We start from the raw sequence: 21,993 nt of genomic DNA, 5'->3' as shown, positions 1-21,993 counted from the left end.
GATTCTCTAAATTGGATGGACCAATATGTCTATTACGTTGATAAAGAATCCAATCCCCCAAATTTGCCTCAAGCACGACCAATTGAAAATTTTGGGGGACATTTGGCACAGAAGGTTTACGAGGGAGATTGGCAAGCTTCAACAGAGCAAGTTTTGATTGATCGCATTAAATTAAAACTACAAGAAATTGATTTAAACTTTTGTCAGTCGCATATGAAAGGCGTCAGAGCAAAATTGAGATCAGTTGCAGATGGTGGTGTTTTTTCATATAAAAAATAATATATTTTTATTAAAAGATAAATGCTTTATTTAAAATTGACGTTTTTATTTTGTCCGATAACTTCCGCATCACCCGTTACGTTTAGAAATGATCTAAGTTGTGGGTTATTTTTTGTGATGACAATATTTTGCTATTTATTGATGCAGAGATGATTAAATGTGAAACCTTGTTATAATAAAATATTTTAAAAAATCCGAACATTTTAAATATAAAAAAAACAATATGTTTAAACTATTATTGGTTTTGTAATCAATACAAAAATGGAGAACAAACGATAAAAGAATTTTTAGGCGCTTAATTCCATAAGTAAAACTTCTACAAGTTTGAGCCAATAATACGCTTCATTAAAAAATGGCGCCATGTAATATCTAGGAGATTTTTAGAAAAGTTTATTAGAAAAAACATTCTGCAAAATAAGTTTTTGTTTGGGTATAAAAATATCTAATATCTGATATTTGATACGTCCAAAGTACAAAAGAAAAAAAAAATCAAACGAACATTATGCCTCCTGATACACTCGCTTTAGTTTTTAGAATTCCTTAAATAGACAGCTCATCAAATTTCCTCAAATTGTTTATCCAATTTTGTTTTCATGGAGACTTTATCATCGCTGTCTTTATTAATAAGTTTATCAGTCGAATGAATATCTTTGGGAGATGCCTCTAATAATATTTTTGAACTAGAAGATACTTCATGGCCATTGTAATTATAACCATTCGGCGAATCTTTATCTGAATTCGAGTTCACTGTAACAAAAAGAAGTTTTTATTTTGAAAAATTGTAAAGATCAATTTTACGGCTGCCTAATTAAAGATTTTTCTTAATCTTATATCCTGTTTAAAACGATTTTTATACGAGTTTATTTTGAAAACGTAAAGATCATTTTCACGGCTGCCGAATTAAAGATTTTTCTTAATCTTATATCCTGTTTAAAACGATTTTTATACGAGTTTAAGTAACTTGAAATGTTTACCGTTAACTTGAAAACTTTTTATTAATTTCTGTAGCAGTTTATGTCTAAGAATGGAGTCATCAGAAATGCTCCATAAAAGTTCTTTTTCCTTGTTCAACAGTGGTTCCAATGAACTGGCCGTTTTGTTACTTATCTTTTCCTTATACTGCGTCTCGTTTTCAAACAAACGATTTCTCCATTTATGGAGCATGTTGTGCAAAGCGCTAGAACTATCAGAGGTTTTCTCGTCCGAGTCTGATCCGTTCCAGAAACTGGCCATATTACCTAAACCGACCAGGTCCATAGACGAGTTTTTTTTTGGATGCACAACAGTTATCCGATGTTTTGTTTTCTTAGAGGAACGAAGCAACGGGTTCCTTTTTTTCCCCAATACTTTTACTTTTCGACGTTTTGCTGACCAACTTTCTAAAAGAAAAAAAAAAGCACTGTAAAAAACCGAACAGAATAGAAAAGCAACCAGCTTTTGTTTAAAGGAACTTACTTGTAACATTTTTAGGCTCAGCCTCTTCCCATCCCTCAGTGACTTTATTTTTGTGACCTTCGTGACCAAATAGCAACAGCGCTATGATTTAAAACCGTTGTCAAATTTATTCAGTCTGCATATCACAAAACACGTTGTGTAGTGCAAAATATGTTGTGCAAGATCAGATGTGTTGAATAGAGATATTTAAAAGTGCTGCAAATTCTTACAAAAATATTGCTTCATTCTTCGTGCAACGTTTTCCAATGCGAGTATGCCGGTGTGAGTGTGCAAATAAAAATCGTCAGAATCACTGGCTGCTTCAGCTAACGTGGCTCTAGCTACACCTTTATTAGCCTGAAATAATAAATTACAAAAAAAACTTCAACTATTAATTTTGTATATGAAAGTCTTTTTTCTATTCTAATACCCATAAATAATCTGACAAAACAATTTTTGAAAACTTTAACTGTGCAACGTACGTCTAACCATCCCACTGCATGTACTATGACTCCATGATTACGCAATTTACGCGCTGCAGACTCGTAAGGTCCGTCTAACTTACGGTCTGTTAAAATAACAGTTACGTTCAAATAATTCCAATACTCTTGGCCATCGCTTGAGTGATCAAAATAAAAACCTGTAAAGAGATTAGAATTCCACATAAAAATGATAATAGTATTGGAAAAGTGTGCATTTATAAATATTATTCAACTACTTTAAAAAATCATACCAAACACTTTCTCCAGTGCTGATCCAGCATCGTTCTCTTTGCCTGCTTCCTTTTCCAAACTATCAACAGCTTTTAAGTACTCAGCACGATCTAAGTTACTATATATTTCAAATTGTTTAAAAACTTATGTGTAACTACTCAGTTGAAAAAAAAAAGAATTAACCAGGTGCGTAGGGTGAGTAAGCAGGGGGCCAGTTGAAAAACAAGGCATATTTTATCGAATTTTGCGTAAGCGAAAAAGGAATGTTTTCATTGGCTTTAATACCATTTTATTGTGAAAAATCAATAAACAATTTTTGCAATATTTAACGTTATTAACCGTTTAAGTCGTTAATTTGTTGTATATCTCGTATCTCGATCTACCATCTTTTCTATCCTTTCTGTGGCTTTTAATAGTAGTTCTTTTATCTTTTTTTATTAAAAATCATTTTGCTTATCAGGCTTTTATGTAAAACAAAATTTGAGTAACAAATAAACATTCTATTTACCTGGTTCTCATTAGCATCTCGTGAAACACCTCATGCCTTTGAAGCATTCAATTGGCTTTTATATTACTCATTAGGGCTCATTTATATTTTGCATAATACATCATTACCAAATTTTTGAGAAAAACACAACAGTAAAGGTGGTTTGATCTCAAAACCCCATCCACCCCACCCTACATGCTTGATAACAACTGCAGTTTTATTGGTTTTCAATTTTTAGATGAGCTTAAATTACTCAGTTACTTATTGGAATGAAAATAGTCTTACCAGCTCGGCGTGGAACCACACAAAATAAATCTTGAAAAATCCCATCCTGATTTTCCAGCGTTGCCACCATATCCAACAACAGAAATATGATTTCCATATGAACCCATGCCAAGGTCAGATGTAACAGTTTTGATAAATTCTTTTATTGCAGATAATCGTGATATATCGCTCTCTTTCATATCCACAACAAACGCCAAATTCACTGTGTAACAGCGATGAACAATTTATAGATATCACATATTACAGAAGATTATTATAGAAACACATAAGAGTTTAGATACAATCGGATTAGTTGAATAAATTCAAACACTCATTTTTCCAAACATTCGCTCATGCAACAGTATGGTTATAAACTCTCACCACGCTTTCCCTTTTAAATAACTTTGAATAATAAATTTAAACTGCATTAAACCCATCTATGCCTGAAAAACATAGTGGGTTATAAAGTTTTTTGAGACCAGCAACTTTTTTTTTTCTATTAATTACTTTCAATCCATTTTTTGTTTTTATTTACAGAACATTTTCATCATTCAAAAAAACATAAAACTTTGATGAGATGCAAAATGATTAATGCCTTTTAGTCACAGACATTTTGCCATAAACATTTACACTTCTACCATTTTTCTCTGATCTTATTCACCATACATGTCATTAACCACCAACATTTTTTTACTTATTAAAAGATTATTATATTAAAAATAACTTTTTCTACAAATCAGTTGAGTTTTTTACTTTACAAATTTGTTTATTTGCAACAGTTTCTGTTAAAAAGAAATCTTTTGCAGAAATAGTGGAGAATGATATCATAAAAAAAAATGGTAATAGCAAGAAATAGCACAAGCATGAAAACACAAAACAAAGTCTTGCTCCTATAAAATCATAACTTTCATGAACAATATGTTAACACAGATTTTATACAAATATTTTATACACTTAGAAATAAATTTCACAAAGGGATTAGTTGCTTGCTTACTTCTGCATATTTTGTAAGGAATGACACGTGCAAGATGTTGTGGATAAGCTACATTCTCTGTTGTTCCTAACAATTTTTCTATATCTATTTGAAAAACATGATGTTGAGTGGGTTGAGATGCAATCTTCTCCATTTGACCAATATCTGAGTGGCTATCTTTATTTGCCAAACCTAAAAACAAAAAGAATAGTAAGAAAAAAACAACTCCTGGTTTTGTCAACTCCACTAAAATTTACAAATACTGCAAAACACTTGTCTTACCAATGACAAATATACTGACTGTTGAATCTCGCAAAGTCTGTGCAATAGCTTCAACATCTCCAGTGCTTTTTGAATCTGTCAGGATAATCAATACCTATTGTAGCAACAAATTATTTAGAGAATTCAATAAAATCCTTTTGGATAGATTATCTGCGTAAAAAAGATTTTTTAAGAGCAGACCTGCGCAACCCAGTCTCTGCCACTTTTTTCAAAAAGTTCTTTTACTTTTTTTAATCCTAAATCAACTCTTGAGCCTTCCTTAAATGAAGTAAATGTTCTTCTGATATCTTCCAACTCTTCAATTACACTAGTTAAATCGTAAGCCCTAAAAGCGGAAATCAAATAAACATTTTAAAATATATATTATTTGAATGAAACATGAAAATGTGAATAGTGAATGGAAAAGATAATGAAACTTTTAAACAAAAAATCAGTTAAAAAAATACAATCAGTTTATTGAATATAAGATGAATTATTATTGAGCAACTTACAAGTCAAAGTTGAACTTCAACTCTCCAATATCACTGTATACAACAGCTCCAAAATGGTAGCCCTGCATTGAAGGTGGATGATAATTGACTACTTGCTTTGCAAACTCTATATATCTGTTAAAATATTTTTCTTTTTTTTCATTGCCTAATGATCCATCAAATAAAAAAGCAACATCTGCTGGAACCCGGCATTTTGTTAAATTATCTGCAAATATAAAAAAAATCACTGATGAATAACATGTTTGTGAAATAATTAAATAAAAATGCATTTGCTAGCATAATTATTGTGCAACAATTAAACATATAAATCCAGGATTTCAAAACTAATTGTTATGAACAACTATTGGTATATGGTGTCACCCCTGAAAAGAATATTTTTTGGATGTTTTATTGATATTAGGGCCCTATTCTACAAACTATGGAATTATTTTGCATTTGTTTTATAGAGTTGGTTCCAGAACCACAGAAGGTTTTTTTGGGTCAATTTTAAACAATAGTAATCAGAAAAGTAATGTAGCTCTGTTAAGGTGGTTCTCCACTAGGAGAAAAATCAACCAATTCAAAATTTTTTGCTTTTTTCGTTTTTAGATTTTTTTTGGCTGAAAAAAAGGGGCTGCTTTTATCTCTACACAAAAAAATACAAATACAAACTTTGGATTTTATTTGTATTTACAAATAAGAACAATGTGGAAAAGGTTACATGACAAAGTTAAACAGAATAGAAATGGATACTGGGTTAGAAAGACTCTAACCCAGTATCCATCTCTATTCTGTTTAAAAAAAACTGTGCTGTGTTTAAAAAGTACCTGATATTGAATAATACTTGAGCTATTATTGGTTTTAACTATTATTAGGATTAATTAGGGCTATTAACAAAATAGCTGCACTGCTTTTAATTATGTTTTCATCATGAAAACTTTAAACTCAATGTTTCATAAAAACATTTAAAAGTAGATGTTGTTAAGTAAAAGTAACTTACTTGTTAAGGTATTGTTAAATCCTCTTGCTTCAGCATTAAATACTAAGAACAGAAGAAACAGTAGATTAGCATTTCTGTCATACCTTTATTCATTCGTTTATCAACAACAAACAAGAATTATTTGATAGCTTTACCTCCTTTTGTTCCCCATGTATCATGGTCTCTGAGAATAGCATCTATCCATGTAGAAGGGTGTGACTTATAATCATCCCATACGCCCAATTTCTCAAGATAGTCTCTGTCATACAATCCTTTATAAAAAATTTTTCTTTTCTTTAAAGGAATTTAAAACATTTAAAATGCCTTTTTTAAAAGTACTGTTTTTTATTTAAGATTTTTTTTTTGTTTAATCATTTTTTATCTTATTTATATTTTTGTTATCTAAAGCTAAAAGTATTTTTTATGATGTTTGTTTGTCTGCTTTTAAAAAAATGAAAGAAAAATTCTGGATGACAGTTGAACTTTTACCCAACTAAAGCTACTTTATTTTTTCTAATTTTTTTTTTTTCAAATTTTATTGCTTTAGAAGTAGGCTTTATATAGGATTAAAATGGGATTTTTGTGCATCATTGTCATCTATGAATTTTTTTTTCCCAAGTTAGATTCTATTTGATACTTAATGTAACTTGATTTTTTAAAATGTGTTTTTAAACTTCCTGTTTTACAAATTATAACAAATATAACAAATAAACCATTTTAATTATATAAAACTTTGGTACTCTAAACATTTCTTAGATTAGGAATATCAACATCTATTTATATTACCAATCTTTCTTGCATCTTTTTCTGGCACAACAACTCCTTTCAGAGGAACAAAATTAAAAGCATCATCATGATCTATCACTTGATCACTATCCAATGAAACTTCAGGCTCTTTATTAGGCGGATGAACAAAATGCTTTGTTTTTTGATGTTTTGAAAGATGATGGTATCCTTAGTTTGAATGGAAAAATTTATAGATAAAAAAAAATTGATGACCTGTAAAATCTTTTTTACAGATAAATAAAGATAAAGATAGAAACAAATTTAAAAAGGGTTTAAACATCAAAGGACAACAATCTATGATAAATAATAATAATAACAATAACAATAACAACAACAATAATAATAATAATAATAATAATAATAATAATAATAATAATAATAATAATAATAATAATAATAATAATAATAATAATAATAATAATAATAATAATAATAACAATAATAATAATAAAAATAATAATAACAATAATGATAATAATAATAATAATAATAATAATAATAATAATAATAATAATAATAATAATAATAATAATAATAATAATAATAACAATATTGTTTGTTTTGGTCTAAGTGTAACTATAAATGAAAAGACATCTAAGATGAACAAGTACTGTCACATTATAAACTTAAAATTCAAAAAAAAAACAGAAGCAAAATTTACAAGATCCTAAACTGAAGTAGGAATATTTATAGTGTATAAAGCTGAATGTTTAGCTTGGGAGAAAACAGAGAGAATATCAAGCCTCACAAAAAAGATCATGACAATTGTTTTTTAAGGATTCAAAAGGATATTAGCTGATTAAATCTTTTGAAAAAGGTAAAACAATAAAATATTATACAAGCCTCTTGGATAAACTAGATGCAGCAACTTTTGAAAAATAAGACCAGGTTATTTATTTTACTATCATACTTTTAACTCTATAACTATTTTCATTAAATAACAAATTACCTCTCAGAATTGGTTCCATGTCAGGAAAATTTTCATTAAACCCATCATCTAAATTTCCGTTAGGTTTATGAGAGTTACTGAGCAGCTTAGGTTTGGTTTTTTGTGATTCTCCAAAAGGTGTTTGACCTGCTTGATCACTTCCATATAATTCTTTAACAATAAAGTTGCCATGAGAATCTTTGATATCATAGCCAGCACTCAAATAATTGAGGATTTTTTCTGTTACCAAATCATTAGTTGGAATCTAATATAACATATTTGATGCTTTTATTGTATCACAACAGAGTTTTATATTTACTTTAAACTCAATTTTAAACAAATGCTTTACATAAATATAAAATATTTTAAAAACATTAAATAATTTTTAATATACACTTGATTTTAGTTTAGAGCAAAAGTTTAAAAGCATTGCTAAAAAAAATTGGACTCTTGTTACTTGTAGTAATAAAGTTGTAAAATAATTACCTGAATTCCATTATCAATATATCCATATCTTAGATGCTTATTTAATATGGATAAAGGTTTTCCCATGGGCATTAGAAAATTTGGTTCATAACCATTATAATAATAATCATCTTGCCCAGAACTAAACTTTTCAGCAGTTGGATCAGCTGACGCAATTATTGCCTCACCTGTATCTTGCACTTTGTATGGATTTCTTTCCCCAATTAAGTGGCTAAATATCTGCTGTGAAACAGATTGGCTTGGAATGTTTTGAAATATTTGATCAAAGGAATGCCCTCTATAAATATTTTTACTCCTCACTTTTGTTCCAAGGTTTTTAATTGGAAATGGTACTCTACCGTATGCTAAAAATATGGTTGGTATTATTAAAAATTTTATAACCTTGAAATTAAGTCTTCAAATTATTATTTACAAAAAAAGCAACAGAAAGTATTTTCTATAATGTTTTTTTCTCACTTCTAAACCTGGCTGGGAATGCATAGTTGTGATCCAAAACATATTCTGGTTCACTGCTTCCTAATCTGTGTCCACCATAATGAATCTAACAATGATGAAAAATGTAATTAATTAGTATGCATGATATGGCTTAAAGTGCAATATTACGATTTAGATAAACTTTAAGCAAACATATATGCATACATATAAACATATATATATACTTTACATACATTTGAAACTTTTCCAGAGATTAGTTTACAAATATAAGTAAAGCAAAACCATTATAAAAATAGAAGTAATATAAAAAGATATTATTTTGTTATTTAAAAAGAAAAAAAAAATTAATAAAATTTAAAGTAGAAACATGCTTACAGGGACATTATCAATCACAAGATGATGAGGGTGTTGAACTTGTGCAAAAAGCTGTCTTCTGTATGCATTACTTTCGCGGTTTAGTTTAATACTGCTCTTTTTGTCAAGTCTTTGAGGTTTTCCTGACTTAAAAATGTGATCATGTGAATACAGTTTCTTGACTTTGTCAAGTTGATATCTGGAGTTGGATAGACCATTTAGATTAAGAACTCTCCTTCTAGTTGAATTCTTTTTTTTCTTAAAAACAATTTTCCTTTTATCATCTGATTCTAAATGCAAAACAGAAGTATGCAAAATATAGAGAGTTTGAGTTGAGATGGTGATTGTCAGAGGAATAGGTATTAAAAGTAGCATAATCTTCAAATTACTAGCTGGGTTTTATTTGCATGACTCTGATTTTATCTTAATAGAGTTGTTTTAATGTCAGATGATAATCTATGAATGCAATTTTTTTTCATTTATATATGTTACATCATTTTAATAAATATCTGTCCTTTTTCAAGTGTGGATAGTGTTAAGTCTAAAAATAATGTAATTAATAATAAGAAGGAATGAATGAAATTATTAATTCTAACCAAAAGATTTAAACCTATTTCATTTTAAATTACTAAATCCTTATGCTTCTTAGATCCAAAATTACTTTTATAAAAAACATTTGTATGACTTAGTGTCATTTCATAATGGGGATCATTTGAAGCCGTACTACAAATAATCTTGAAAACGTTGTACAAATAATCTAATTAATTTAGAGACATATCTAAGCTTTAATAACAGACAAACTAAGGTTGCAGATGGTTGAATGATTTCTGAGGAGTCATAATTAAAATTTTTGATTTTCAGAAATATGGTCAAAATGCTATACTTTGAAACATGAATTAAAAAGTTAAGTGTACAATAACCAAACACCCTTTAAAGGTAAGAAACTTTAGTTAAAATAGTTAAATTTATTGTACCTGGGGGGGGGGGGGGGTAATATTATTAAACATTTCTAAAACTCTTTTGAAAGAATTATTTTTTAATACTTTTTTTGTAACTGTAATATTTACATTTTTAACCACTTTAACCATTAAAGTTTGGCTCAAACTTTTTAAATTCAACTGCAGCAGCTGTGGTTCACTTCTACTGTTTAATATTCAACCATTAGTCATTTGTAGGCTATTTGGCTCCTCTGACTTCTTATGTGGTAATGGAAGAAAAAAAATGTAATACTATTTTATCATTAGCCAGAAACAATAGTAACAGATGTATTAACCAACAAAAAAAAGATTTTTCATTTTTAAATCTATTATTACATTTTTACTTTCTTTTTTCAGAATTAAAACTATACCTGTCTAACTTCATTCTTGTCATTTTCTATAAATCTCAAAAAAAATTTTTTACATCATAGATCAGATGGACTTTCCAAAATCACCTTTAGATGATCCTGTTTAGAGTAATTATATTTGTCCTCTTGTTTTCAATAAAGTAATGTGGTAAAAAATACTGAATACTTTTAGAAAAACAAGTTTTTTAGGAATCAAGGGATTCTGGACTAATCTAAACTCAACAAATCTAAATACTGTTTACTAAAAAGCTTATAATTTGAAAGAAACAGTGTGGAAAAAACATTTTTTGTACCAGAAAAAAACTGTACAGATATTGTTTATGCCAGAATATAACACAAAGTTCACACATCTTTTGTGGATACAACAAACAAAATGTGTATAAATCTTTAAGTGAACAAGACAAGATGAACTGGGTAATGCTTAGAGTCTGTTGAACAGCTTACTTCATGGAAACTTACTAATTACTAGATTGTTAGCAACCGATGAATTACCAAGTTGATGCTACAATGAATAAAAAACAAGACAAATAAAAACAAGATGCAAAAAAAAACAAAAAATATTGGTTAAATATTAGAATTACTTTAGAACATTTTGAAAATTTTCATTTTTTTTAAAAAAAAAAAAAAAAAAAGGATCTTTTTGTTAAAAGAAGACTAAAGAAAATCATTATCATAAAAATTAACCCTTTGGCTGTTGGTAAAATAATTTGAAGATGGCTCCACATCAGTCATAAAATTTTTCTTCAAAATATCAGCCCGAGAACCATACTGGTAAGGTTTCCTAACATCACCACCATCTATGATGTCATTACCTTTGCTTAATTGGTCTATAATTTTGTAAAAAATATAAAGATATAACATATGTTTAACAAAACTATGTTTGTAAAATATATTAAATTATTCAAACTTTGAACTGAAAAAAAAGATCTCTTGAGTATTTAAGGATCAACAGCCTTGTGAGCATCAAAAAACATAAAACAAGTATTGATAATTAAGAAGTAAATAACGCTGCTGGTGACTGACTATTTATGGGTAAAATATACATTTGTAAATATTACTTGTTTATTTTTAAAAACAATTATTTCAACTAAGTTTTTGTTAACTAATTACTTTTATCATTTAACCAAAATCTTTTTTTTTCTTCATATTTATAGAAAACGTTTAATCAAAATGAAAACCTTCATTCAGAAGTTTTAATAGCATTAGAAGTTTCATTTAACAGCTAGAAAAATTAATTAAAAAAGAAATTTCATATGGAAAAACTTTTTTTTTATTATTGGAAGAACTAAAAGTTCATACTTTTCTTATTATATGATGGATGGTAAATTTCATCATCTGAAATCTTCTGTGAAGAACTATGGTAATGAGGCTAAAAAGTAGGCTTTTGATTATTTCAAAACAGAAATAAAATGTTAAAAAAAGAAATACTTATATTAGATTTAAAGAAATTACCTCAATTTGATCCAGTGAGCCATTGTATATGTTTTGGTGATACACATTTTTATCTTTGAAAAAAGATTTTATCTGAGTATTAGTAACTTTATCCTTCGGCTGTTCATTTACTATAGTACTATTTTTAAACACAAAGTTCTTCTTCTATTTACCTTTAGATGGATAGTGTCCATAACGATAAGGCTTTCCTGCTGATTCATCAAAATGGTAAGGTCCATAATGACCTTTAACATGAACATGATCAATGCCAGCTACATGTTTGATATCTTTACCAGAGCTTAAATTGTCAATAATCTTATTTGTAATAGCAATATCTTCTGGGATCTGTAAAAATAATTTAACTTACTGCTTACATTTTAAATTTTCTTAAAACTTGATTGTAAATAATATTTTATTTTTATAATTTTTTATAATAATTTTAAAAGTTAGATTTTTATACTTTTTATCTATTTAATATATTCAATTATCTATATTCATTACTTTATTACTCCATGAAGACTATTTTACCTGCAAAGAACAAAAAATTTAATTTAACAGACTTTAAAGTTATTGAAATGCATCAAAAAATTTATTTATTTTTTATTTTTTCTTTATTTTATTTTAATTTTTGTTTCTTTTTAACAATAAACATACCGTTATACCATTAAATGCCAAATCTGGTCTTTGAAAGTGATCTCCTAAATGACGGCGATTATCAGTCAAATTTTTAGAATTTTTACCAGTTCTTTTAGACGCAGTTAAAACATTGTCCAAATTTGCATACTTTTTTTCTGTTTTTTTTACCAAACCATTTTGTATGGACTAATAAAAAAATGTTTTCAGAATTTAAAAATAATAAAAACAATATTTTTGTATAAAAAATACCACTATATACAGAAATTTCAATTGTTGAAAGCTAATATTAATAAAGTATGGGTACAGCCATTATTTAAATTATTGGCAAACTCTCACATTTTCTTTTACATTTGGGTTATTTTTTATTGAGGTTGACTTTTTCCAATGACCAGCATATGGTCTTTGACCATATCGATATGGTTTTCCTGCTGATTCATCAAAATGATAAGGCCCATAATGACCTTTAACACGGACATGGTCTACACCAGCTACATGCTTAATGTCTTTACCAGAGCTTAAGTTGTCTATGATCTTGTTTGTAATTGCAATATCTTCAGGTATCTAGAAATTTGTTATAATATCATGTATATTATGTAATTCCAATATCTTCAGTTATCTAGAAATTAGTTATAATATCACTTTTTAAAACTAATATCTATAAAAATCTCACTCAGAGTTAAAATAAGCTTAAGCAAATCTAAATTACCTGCACCTATAAAATTACAACAAAAACAAACCGAAATACTGTTATTTGTTAGATCAGGTCTTTGTATATAATCTCCAATATGATGTATATGAAATCTTTTTGATTCTTTTGTGTTTATTTCTAAACTTGCAGGAACTCGAGAGACATATTGTCTTCGCCGAATATTGTTGGGATGGTTAAAGTTTTGTGTTGAACCCTTGTCTATCTTATTTTTCAGTTCAGTTTCTGAAGGAACCTTTTTTAAATCATTACTTATAGATGAAAGCTCACTGGATTGCTGAAACAAAATTAAAACTGTTTTTTAACAGTATGAAACAACTATTTAAAAATGTTTGGTCAATATTATTTACTTGACACAAATAATTCGCAACTTGCTAAAAAAAGTTAATGCAAAAGACCTGAACTAATTTGTGCCACACAGCTTCAGCAAAGTTTCAGAAAAAATGCTAGAGCCTGAATTGGTTCAGGTTTACACTGAGCCAGTCCAGGAATATTGTCTAAATCTGTATGACAAAGTACTTCAGGTATTTTTCCTGAACATTTTTTATTTTGGTATTGACCATTTTCAACAAATATTTGATTGCTAATAATGATTTGATAAAAAATGAAAGAAACTTTTTTTGAACATTCAAAATAAACTCACTGGCAGTTTATCATTTGCAACTTCTTGTTGATTTGTGTTGGGAACCAAATTCTTTCGATCTGTGTTTTCAAACTCATTACTCCCATCAGCTTTTAAATGATCTTTAAATAAAAAAGTTTAAATTCTTTGTGATTCTATTATGTTTAATTTACCTATATAATTAGAATTTATATATTTTTAAGTTAAAAAAATAATAATATTAAGATTAAAAGTTAATAACAGTCAACAAAAAAGATCATTTGTAATCAACTCCTTTTCTGATCATAGAGTCTTTTTTGTTCATGCTATTAATTCATTAATGTAATTTTATAACTTTTATAAATTTTATGAATAGACAATTATAAGTTTTTATGAAGACAAAAGACAATAATAACTTTTTATGCTTATTATACAGGCATTTAAAACCTATTTTTACTTTCTCACGAAAATAAATGCAGGTTATGTTTGTTTGTTTTGTTGTTTTTTTTTGTTGTTGTTTTTTTCTTTGTTTTTCTTTTTTTTTTTTTTTTTTTTTTTTTTGTTATTTTTTTTTTTTGTTGTTGTTATTTTTCCTTTGTTTTTTTTTTTTTTACACGGCTTGCAAGTACCCTTCTGCTTAAAAAATTCGCAGAATTTTATTGTAAGTAACGTAATGTTGAAAATGTTTATTTAGTCTTTACGTCACCGTTATATTAATGGACATATAGCCTGGGTATTTTTTGTCTAATTCGGTACCGAAATATCCTTTCATTTACTTTTAACCCTAAGCCCAAAAAGTAGCCGCCATTAGATAAAGGTCAGTTTGTCAAAAAACTATACTTTAAATTGTAACAAATGATACCATGATACATACCGTTCGAACAGATAACAGTTTAGATCTTACTGCTGCATACAAAATGTCGGAAAATTGTATACCTTGAGTTACAAAATTTAAAATTTATAAACCCATTTTGAATATGGTAATATGGAAAAATCTCAAAAACGCTATAAAGATTTTTTCTGGTTTTGCACCTGTTTTGTCCGACGGACTATCATCGGCAATCTTTTGTGCGATTTTAAGAATTTCATCGTCCTTCAATGCTTCATAAGCAGCTACTTTCGTTTCTTTTTCGTTAAGGGCGTCTAAATCTTTTCTTATAAGGAAATCATTTTCTTCTTGGTTTTTGTTGAAGTTTTTTAATGCTGGTCCACTTATTATATTTGCTGCAGTAATTTTTGACCCGTGTAAGTATTGGTGTTTTGGATTAAGGGACTCACCAAAAGACTTATACGCATTATCTTGGTTTTTGAAGAATCTGAAAGCATCAACTTTACTTAACGTTGGCTGATTAAAGTTTCTTGATGAGATATCGCCTTCTCTTTCGTAATCTTTTATGTTGCCGCCAGTTGTTAATCCGTTATTGTACATTCTTGTATATTTGTTTGAGTTCTCGTTTTGCAACAAATCAAATGGTCGGTGATTTAATTGGATTCCATGGAAAAGATAATCTCGCATCGGTTCAAGCCTGTATTTTAATTCATGCTCAGCGTCATGATTAAACTTTTCGGGAAAATTTTTTGTCTCTCGGAACGGCCGATTACTTTCAGACCGGCCCATATTAGATAAATACTCGTTTGGTTCATTTTTATTATGGAAATAATCGTTAGAGTTACGGCTGTATTCAGGTTTTGCTGTGTCTAACTTGTATGAATTAGTGGGCTTGTCCTCTAATTGCATTGCAGCAATTCTATCTGCAATCTTTTTCATCTCTTGGCTTAATATGTTATGAGAAATATCTAATCTCGACTGCGTAATATCATCCGCGATTTTCTTGATAGCAGGTTCAAATACTTTTCTATCAACAAGTTCTCCATCGTTATTTTGAAAAAAGGATGATAGCTTTTTAGTGTTTTTTTCATCCAAATTACCTATCTGGATCTCTCCATCAAAACGTGAACCTTTTAAATGATCTGAATTTTGTCCAATTATTTCGCTAAAAAACTTCTTTAACAACTTGTCGTTGCTCTCATTTTCCTCGTCGTTAAATTTTGCGTCAGGGTTGTCATGAAACTTTTCGTTTAATTTATTTAACTGATTCATGTATTTGAAACGCAAATTTTCCTTAACTTGCCCCTCGTGTTCTAGTGCATAATTTTGGTTGTTTTGCCTTTGATTAAACGTATTTCGATTTTCGTTGTCAGGACCCTTTCTCACCTTACTCGTGTCGTATTCAGATTTTATTAGATCTATCAATCTGTTTATGCTTTGTGACAAACCAATTTCATCAAAGTCGTGATTATATTTATTTGATTGGATAAATTCATTTTCAGTTTGGTCATTATTTAAACCGTAACTTCCTATGAAATCCGGTTTTTGAAGATAGTTATTGTCGTTGTTTAAATGTCTGCTTTCATGATAAGATAACGAGTTTAAAGGGTGGTTAAGCAAAAAATCCAACCCATCTTCTTTTTGAAAATGGTTGACGTCCTTTCTGGAGTTGTAGGAAAAAACCTTCATCTTATCGTCATCATCTAATTGGTTTAAATGATGCTCATATCTGTCATTTAACTGTCGGTCTCCAAAAGTTTTAAGTTCGTCATCTGCCGTTTTAAAGTTATTCTTTCCTGTAGTTAGTAGAGACAGGGGCAGATCTTTTAAAGGCAGAAAATTAGCTTCAGCTACATTTATAGAATTTTGCAAGCCTGATTTGCCTAATCGCATTAACATTAGTTTTTCATCGTTACGTACTTTTTCAGAACTTTCTACGGATTTATCGTGGAATAAATCGTCTTCGGGTGAATCTTCATGGTGACTAAAAATATTTGCTTCATAAGGGGGAAATCGTTTTTGCGAATAAAGTTCAGCTTTATGACTGAAAAAATCGTTTCTATAAGGAAAGCTATTTTCTTCTTCTTTGACAAAAGTTTTATCTCTATGAGGATAAAATCTTTCTTTTTCTCTAAATTCTTCTTCGTGGTGATCAATATCTTCTTTACGTGGAAAAGTTTCTCTATCTTTATCCACGAAAGTGCGAAGTTGATCGAAATCTTCGTCGTCATTGCTTTTTGCGTCGTTTCTAAATTCTTCTAAACCAGGCTTTTGCTTTTGCTTAAGAATGGCAACGGGAAAAGGTTCGTTTCGTAGGACTTTATTGGTGTTAATCAGGGCTTTGTCAAAATTTTCTTTAGACCTGCTTTCTAAAAAATCTTCTGGCAAAATGTCATTGTTTTTATCGTCCTTTATAGTCTTTGTAAAGGTTGTCATAGGTAGTTTGTATTTGTAACCATTTTGTATGTCGCCGTCGTCGTTTTCGCGGCTACTGATCCCTTGAAAAATGTCATCTATTTCTTCATCGCTTGGGTCTACATCTAATAGGTTAGAAATTTGGTTGCTGTCTTCTTGGTCATCATCATCATCATTATCATCATCATCATCATCATGATTATGGGGAAAAGTCATCCGTTTTGTCGAGTTAGTCTTAAGATCTGTTAAAAGATTTTAGAGATAAATTTTTAAAGAAAGTTGTTAAAATGCGTCAGTAAATAATTGTCTCCCGGTTTTATTTAGGCTTTTTTAAAGTTTAATAGAGGTATATAATTATCAAGGTGACAAATTAATTACATGTAAAGCACAACTTTAAAAAAATATATATCGCTCACTTTCATTAAAAACGGAATTGTGTTCAAAACCGTGTGAAACTTTCGCTCGAAGAACTAAAAACAGAAAAATGAAGTTAAATTTTTTTTTTTTCTTTCTTGAAACTTTCGACAATTACATAAATGATAGAAACTAAGGGTTATACCTGAAGTTACGAACCCCAACCAAAGACACATAAATGCTGCAGTCCACTTCATTCTTCTTTAAATAAATTAAACATATTTTTTATTACACTACTGCAGTTTAAATTGTCTCGACTTTTATCGGTTAAAAATTTAAAAGTTTAAAAGTGTAACTTTTCATGTGATTTTTTTTAAAAAATAATTTTTTTATTTGTTAAAAGATCAAATGAAACTAAAATAAAAAAAAAAAATTTATGGTCTTAACTTTCGACCTAGTTTCACGTGGTTGATGCTTAAAAAATTAGTGTCGGTCTTTACGACCGAGATGCATTTTATTACCACGTTTCTACGGTTTGTTTATGAATAAAATATTTGTTCCCAATAACTAAATCTTGATAGAAAAAAACCTACAAAATAAAATTAAATCAAGTTCCTCAACAGTTTCTGTTTTTCAGTAAAACGCACGTTTGGTGCCCATCACTAAATCTGTTTCATTGAATAATTGGACCAAAACAAAAACGAAAATATAAAAAACGTTGGAAAAGAAGGTGAGCATTCACTAACTGGAAAAAAGGTTTCCAACTGTGCTTTCAATGTATCTTAACAGTGGCTGCCCCTCGAAGTGCGCAAAATTTATTTTAAAATCACATGCGGTATATTTTCGAAATAGTATGTAACTGATCCATTGCTTTAAAAATCTTTTAATAAAAAATAAACATAAAAAAAATAAAAGGTTGGTCTCTATAATTTTGTTAATATAAAGTTGCAGTTTGTGAAAATAATTATTTAAAAATATTTTGCTTATTTCGATTAAATATTGTAATTAATAACGTTTTATAAGTTAAAGATTATTACTTAAATATTATTTACAAATTGAACTCGTGATTTTTAGATTTTATGGTTTAAACTTTTAAAACCTAAATATCAGAATTTTTTTCTGGTAAAAAGTCTAAAACTTATTCCACATTTCTTTTTATAAAACTTCTAGAGAAGCCAAACTTTGCAAATACACAGTTTACAGCTTCAAATTTGTGTTAAACGATAACAGATACAAAACCCCCTATTATGGACTTTTAAACAAACATTTGTCAAACGAACGTCAAACGATTCGTCAAGCGAACTGTTAACTTTAAGAATAATGTCTTTGTAAAACTCCTTTAATCTCTTAGTGCGTCTATTGTCAGGTTGGAAGCCTTGAAACCGAGTTTTCTTATTAAACAAAATTTGTTTGTAAATATATATTATATGTTCGTAAATATATATTATATATTTACGAACATCAATTTTAAGGACCTGTTTGATTCCAAATGCAAAAGATTTAAACTTTCAACAACTAATGTAGTAATCAGTTTATAGTTTAGTTCATGGATGCAATATAATGAGGCTAAGCATAAATATCATAACACCACACCATCATAACATCACACCATTATAGCGCCACACCATCATAACACCACACCATCATGGCACCACACCATCATAACACCACATCATCATAACACCACACCATAATAACACCATATCATTGTTTTTGTTGTTGTTATTGTTGTTTGTTTTCGAATTTTTTTTTTTTTTTTTTTAAAGCTAGTTTTTGGAATAAGTTGTTACAGCTTGACTAAAAACTCTCAATCTATTACCAGTTCTATATTCGCAGTTTAAGCACTCGTGTTACAATGGTTAGGCGATTATTAACGAAGCAATAATGATGACATTTGCTTTTCTCCTAATTCTTGACTTTTTATCTTAAACTTTCGTGATTGGGTCATTGTATTTTTCACATGAGGTCTTAAAAACGATGGTTGAGACCAAATACAGTTTTTAGTTTTTGACAAAAGCAGTACTAGTGTATATCGTTTTTCGTGTTCGCATATTGTTTCTCTGCTTTTTATGCATTTAAAAAAAAAACGAACTTTGATCGAAATTAGAGCACAACACGCTAAGACATTAGAGACAGAAAATGAAACATTCTAAAACAGTCGAAAGGCTGTGACAAGAACTCTTATGATATTCTCAAAGTTTAATATTTTTGTACGTCTAATATTAGAAATCTGAAGTGATAATAGAACGATGAATAAAAAAGTCCCTTTTGATTTCTTTTCTCTGATTGGTTTCATTGCCTTTTAAATAAAAACAAAAACAAATTTTAGCTAACATTTGTTAAACATATCAAAAAATATTAAGAGCTTTTAAAACTCATTTACAGATGGCGTTTTTTTTTTAAAAAAAAAACATTCAATTTAAATTTTTTTATTGAAAAAATTACGTATTTCCTGCTTTACGCATTTTTCTTCATCGAAACTCATCGTAACTTAATTATAACTGTCAGTTTTTAAAAGTGGTTTCTATTTGTCGCAAATGTGCCTTTTCAGTCTAAAGTCATTTTTTATCGTTTTTTGACGATTGTATTCTAAAAATTGTAAATTTAAATACTTTATGTCCTAAATCTTATACTTATGAAATTTTCGTGAAATATTCTTTAGCGGAAAATGTTTTTATTTTAGAGTCCAACCCATAAAAAAGTCATCCGCATATTCACCAAGGTCCAACTATCTTAAAAAAAATTTTTTTTTCTAAAGATTTTTTAATGATCAAGGCAAAATAAATTGTCTTAAAACAAATGTTTTCTACAGTTCAAACGAGTTTACTTGACAATTTCATTGTTGTCACAAGTTTAAATTAAAAAAACTGTTTGAGAGTAAATATTTGCGTCTACGTCACTAGACAGAGGAGAAGAATTCCTAATGCTTATGATTTGGACGGAGGTTAGAATTCTTTCCAAACCGTCAGCACTTTTCAACATTTCTTTAATTCGATCGCCCTGAAATATTTTCAAATTAAAAGTTTATTTTGTTATGTTTACTATTTTTAATGCCTGAAAAAACACATCAACTAATATAAATGCACAAACCAAGCAGAAGTTTCATGCGAAGATGAAGGCCTTGATGCTTGTGTGCTTACTTGTAACTCTCGTATTCTCCTATGCAGGTCCGTAGTTAGCGATCATGAAGCAAATGAAAGCTTTTTTTTGTGTGGAAATAAGTAAGAGTTTAACACTGTTTCAATTTTTCAATTTTGTTTTAGAGAGTGAAACCATTGATTTTGATGATGACGGCCTTTCTGAAGCAATGCTCTCTAGACTAGCGAACGCTATCGAAAAAGAAGATGCAGACGAGGAAGAAAATGATGATGAAAGCTATGTAATCCAAGGTAAAACATCAAATTTTGCTTTAAACTTTAATGTCAACGAAGTTGTATGCAGAGTGTTAACTCTAAAATCTTTGTTTTAAAGTCAATACGCTGTATTCAATGTTTTCTTCAAATTTAATAGTTCATTTTTAATAGTTTAACTCTTGCGTTTGGAATTTTTTCTCAAAAATAGATGCTCTCCAATCAGACCCTGCGTCTCCCGATGGTAAATGGGCCAAGCTGAAGAATAAACTCAGGAAACTCAAGGAAAAGTTTAAGAATGGATGGAAAAGGATATGGCTCAGGAGAAAACTTAAAAAAGCCCTGAGCAAGTCAGCTCTTTAATTGTCTTATATACAGAAATTTGAATGTAAAAATAAAAGAATAAAAGATCAGAAGCATTTTTAATTTGTTAAAATTTTTTTAATTTCAAACTCTAACTACAAAATCTTTTAAAGAGCGGCAGAAAAAAGAATGTCTAATCTCAACTGTCGCAATATTTTGTGTTATTACTAAGTTATAAAAAGTCCAGTGGCACAAAAAGTTATAAAAAGTCCAGGGGTATGTTTCTGCTTCAACTGATGATGAAGCAAATAATTACTTACGCAATAAAATGTTTATAATATTTGATTGTTTGGAAAATAAAGTTATTTAAAATTACTTAAGCTGTTGAAGTCATTTGAAAGAAAAAAAACAACTTAAAATTGCTCAGGTATTTTTTTGCCGTTACTTGAACACCCCGAGGTGGGTCATTCTTCAAAAATTTTTAATCAAGGTTCGGCTGATCATTTTCTTATGTATTTGACTATATGGTACTGATAACGAATTCTCTTTATTTTAACATTGAATGTTTAGCCAGGTAACTTTTTAGTTTAGTCAGATAGTTTTGAGCCTCACAGCATTAGTTTTATCTAAAATATAATGAATTACGCGTTGCTTTGAACTTTATTGTTACCCGACTCTTTCTCAGCCCCCTAAACCACAATTGAAACCCTTGTTACCTCATTTACTATGCGTTCAATTGGAAAACTGAGGAGATTAGTTTATTGATCTCCTCAGTTTTCCAATTGAATCTCCTTAGATCTGATCTGATAGACTTCTAGCTTCAATATATATATATATATATATATATATATATATATATATATATATATATATATATATATATATATATATATATATATATATATATATATATATATATATAATATATATAAAATTAAATAATAAATCATAAATCATTAAATAATATATCATAAAATTAAATGTTCATGTAATATAAAATGGGATCAAGTAAAGACGTTGAAAGTAGAACCCAAAAATTTTGAAAGAAAAGTTCGAGAGGCAATCGAAATTCAATTCAACAAATGCGGACCTAAAAATGGAGGTATGAATTTAGATGACGGTCAATATGTAAAAACGAAATTCTGGACGCCAT

The 21,993-nt window shown here is 28.7% G+C and overlaps 2 protein-coding genes across 4 annotated transcripts; one reads left to right on the top strand and one right to left on the bottom strand.

Annotated features, from left to right (window-relative positions):
* Positions 1-505: 505 nt before the first annotated feature.
* LOC145181542 (uncharacterized) lies at positions 506-17,952 on the bottom strand. Of its 3 annotated transcripts, none has more exons than XM_090077633.1 (31): positions 17,781-17,934; positions 17,393-17,448; positions 17,250-17,303; positions 14,622-17,075; positions 13,632-13,732; positions 13,020-13,265; positions 12,619-12,843; positions 12,301-12,468; positions 11,820-11,991; positions 11,668-11,720; positions 11,515-11,584; positions 10,900-11,042; positions 10,675-10,717; positions 8,892-9,160; positions 8,538-8,622; positions 8,082-8,425; positions 7,617-7,860; positions 6,668-6,835; positions 6,037-6,153; positions 5,903-5,944; positions 4,924-5,128; positions 4,613-4,757; positions 4,433-4,526; positions 4,172-4,342; positions 3,199-3,400; positions 2,447-2,544; positions 2,196-2,353; positions 1,944-2,070; positions 1,735-1,815; positions 1,254-1,658; positions 506-1,026 (listed from the first exon to the last, which is right to left on the bottom strand). In XM_090077633.1, exons 2-31 carry the CDS (start codon positions 17,442-17,444, stop codon positions 836-838), a joined length of 6,927 nt encoding a protein of 2,308 aa, XP_089933759.1. In that variant the 5' UTR covers positions 17,445-17,448; positions 17,781-17,934; the 3' UTR covers positions 506-835. The 3 variants fall into 3 exon arrangements, with proteins under 3 accessions (XP_089933759.1, XP_089933760.1, XP_089933761.1); XM_090077634.1 differs by having other exon boundaries at positions 14,868-17,075; XM_090077635.1 differs by lacking the exon at positions 14,622-17,075 and having other exon boundaries at positions 17,781-17,952.
* Positions 17,953-20,194: 2,242 nt separating this feature from the next.
* On the top strand, positions 20,195-20,963 carry LOC149891610 (uncharacterized). Its single transcript, XM_090080566.1, has 3 exons — positions 20,195-20,354; positions 20,451-20,576; positions 20,749-20,963. Exons 1-3 carry the CDS (start codon positions 20,300-20,302, stop codon positions 20,898-20,900), a joined length of 333 nt encoding a protein of 110 aa, XP_089936692.1. The 5' UTR covers positions 20,195-20,299; the 3' UTR covers positions 20,901-20,963.
* The last annotated feature ends 1,030 nt before the right edge of the window (positions 20,964-21,993 follow it).

Source organism: Hydra viridissima, unplaced genomic scaffold (genome assembly GCF_058129835.1).
Source record: "Hydra viridissima isolate aposymbiotic clone 2 unplaced genomic scaffold, HvirCarnegie_v1 scaffold_2, whole genome shotgun sequence".
Classification (NCBI taxonomy): domain Eukaryota; kingdom Metazoa; phylum Cnidaria; class Hydrozoa; order Anthoathecata; family Hydridae; genus Hydra; species Hydra viridissima.
Note: the sequence above shows the minus strand (reverse complement) of the source record. Positions and strands in the feature narration are given on the sequence as shown.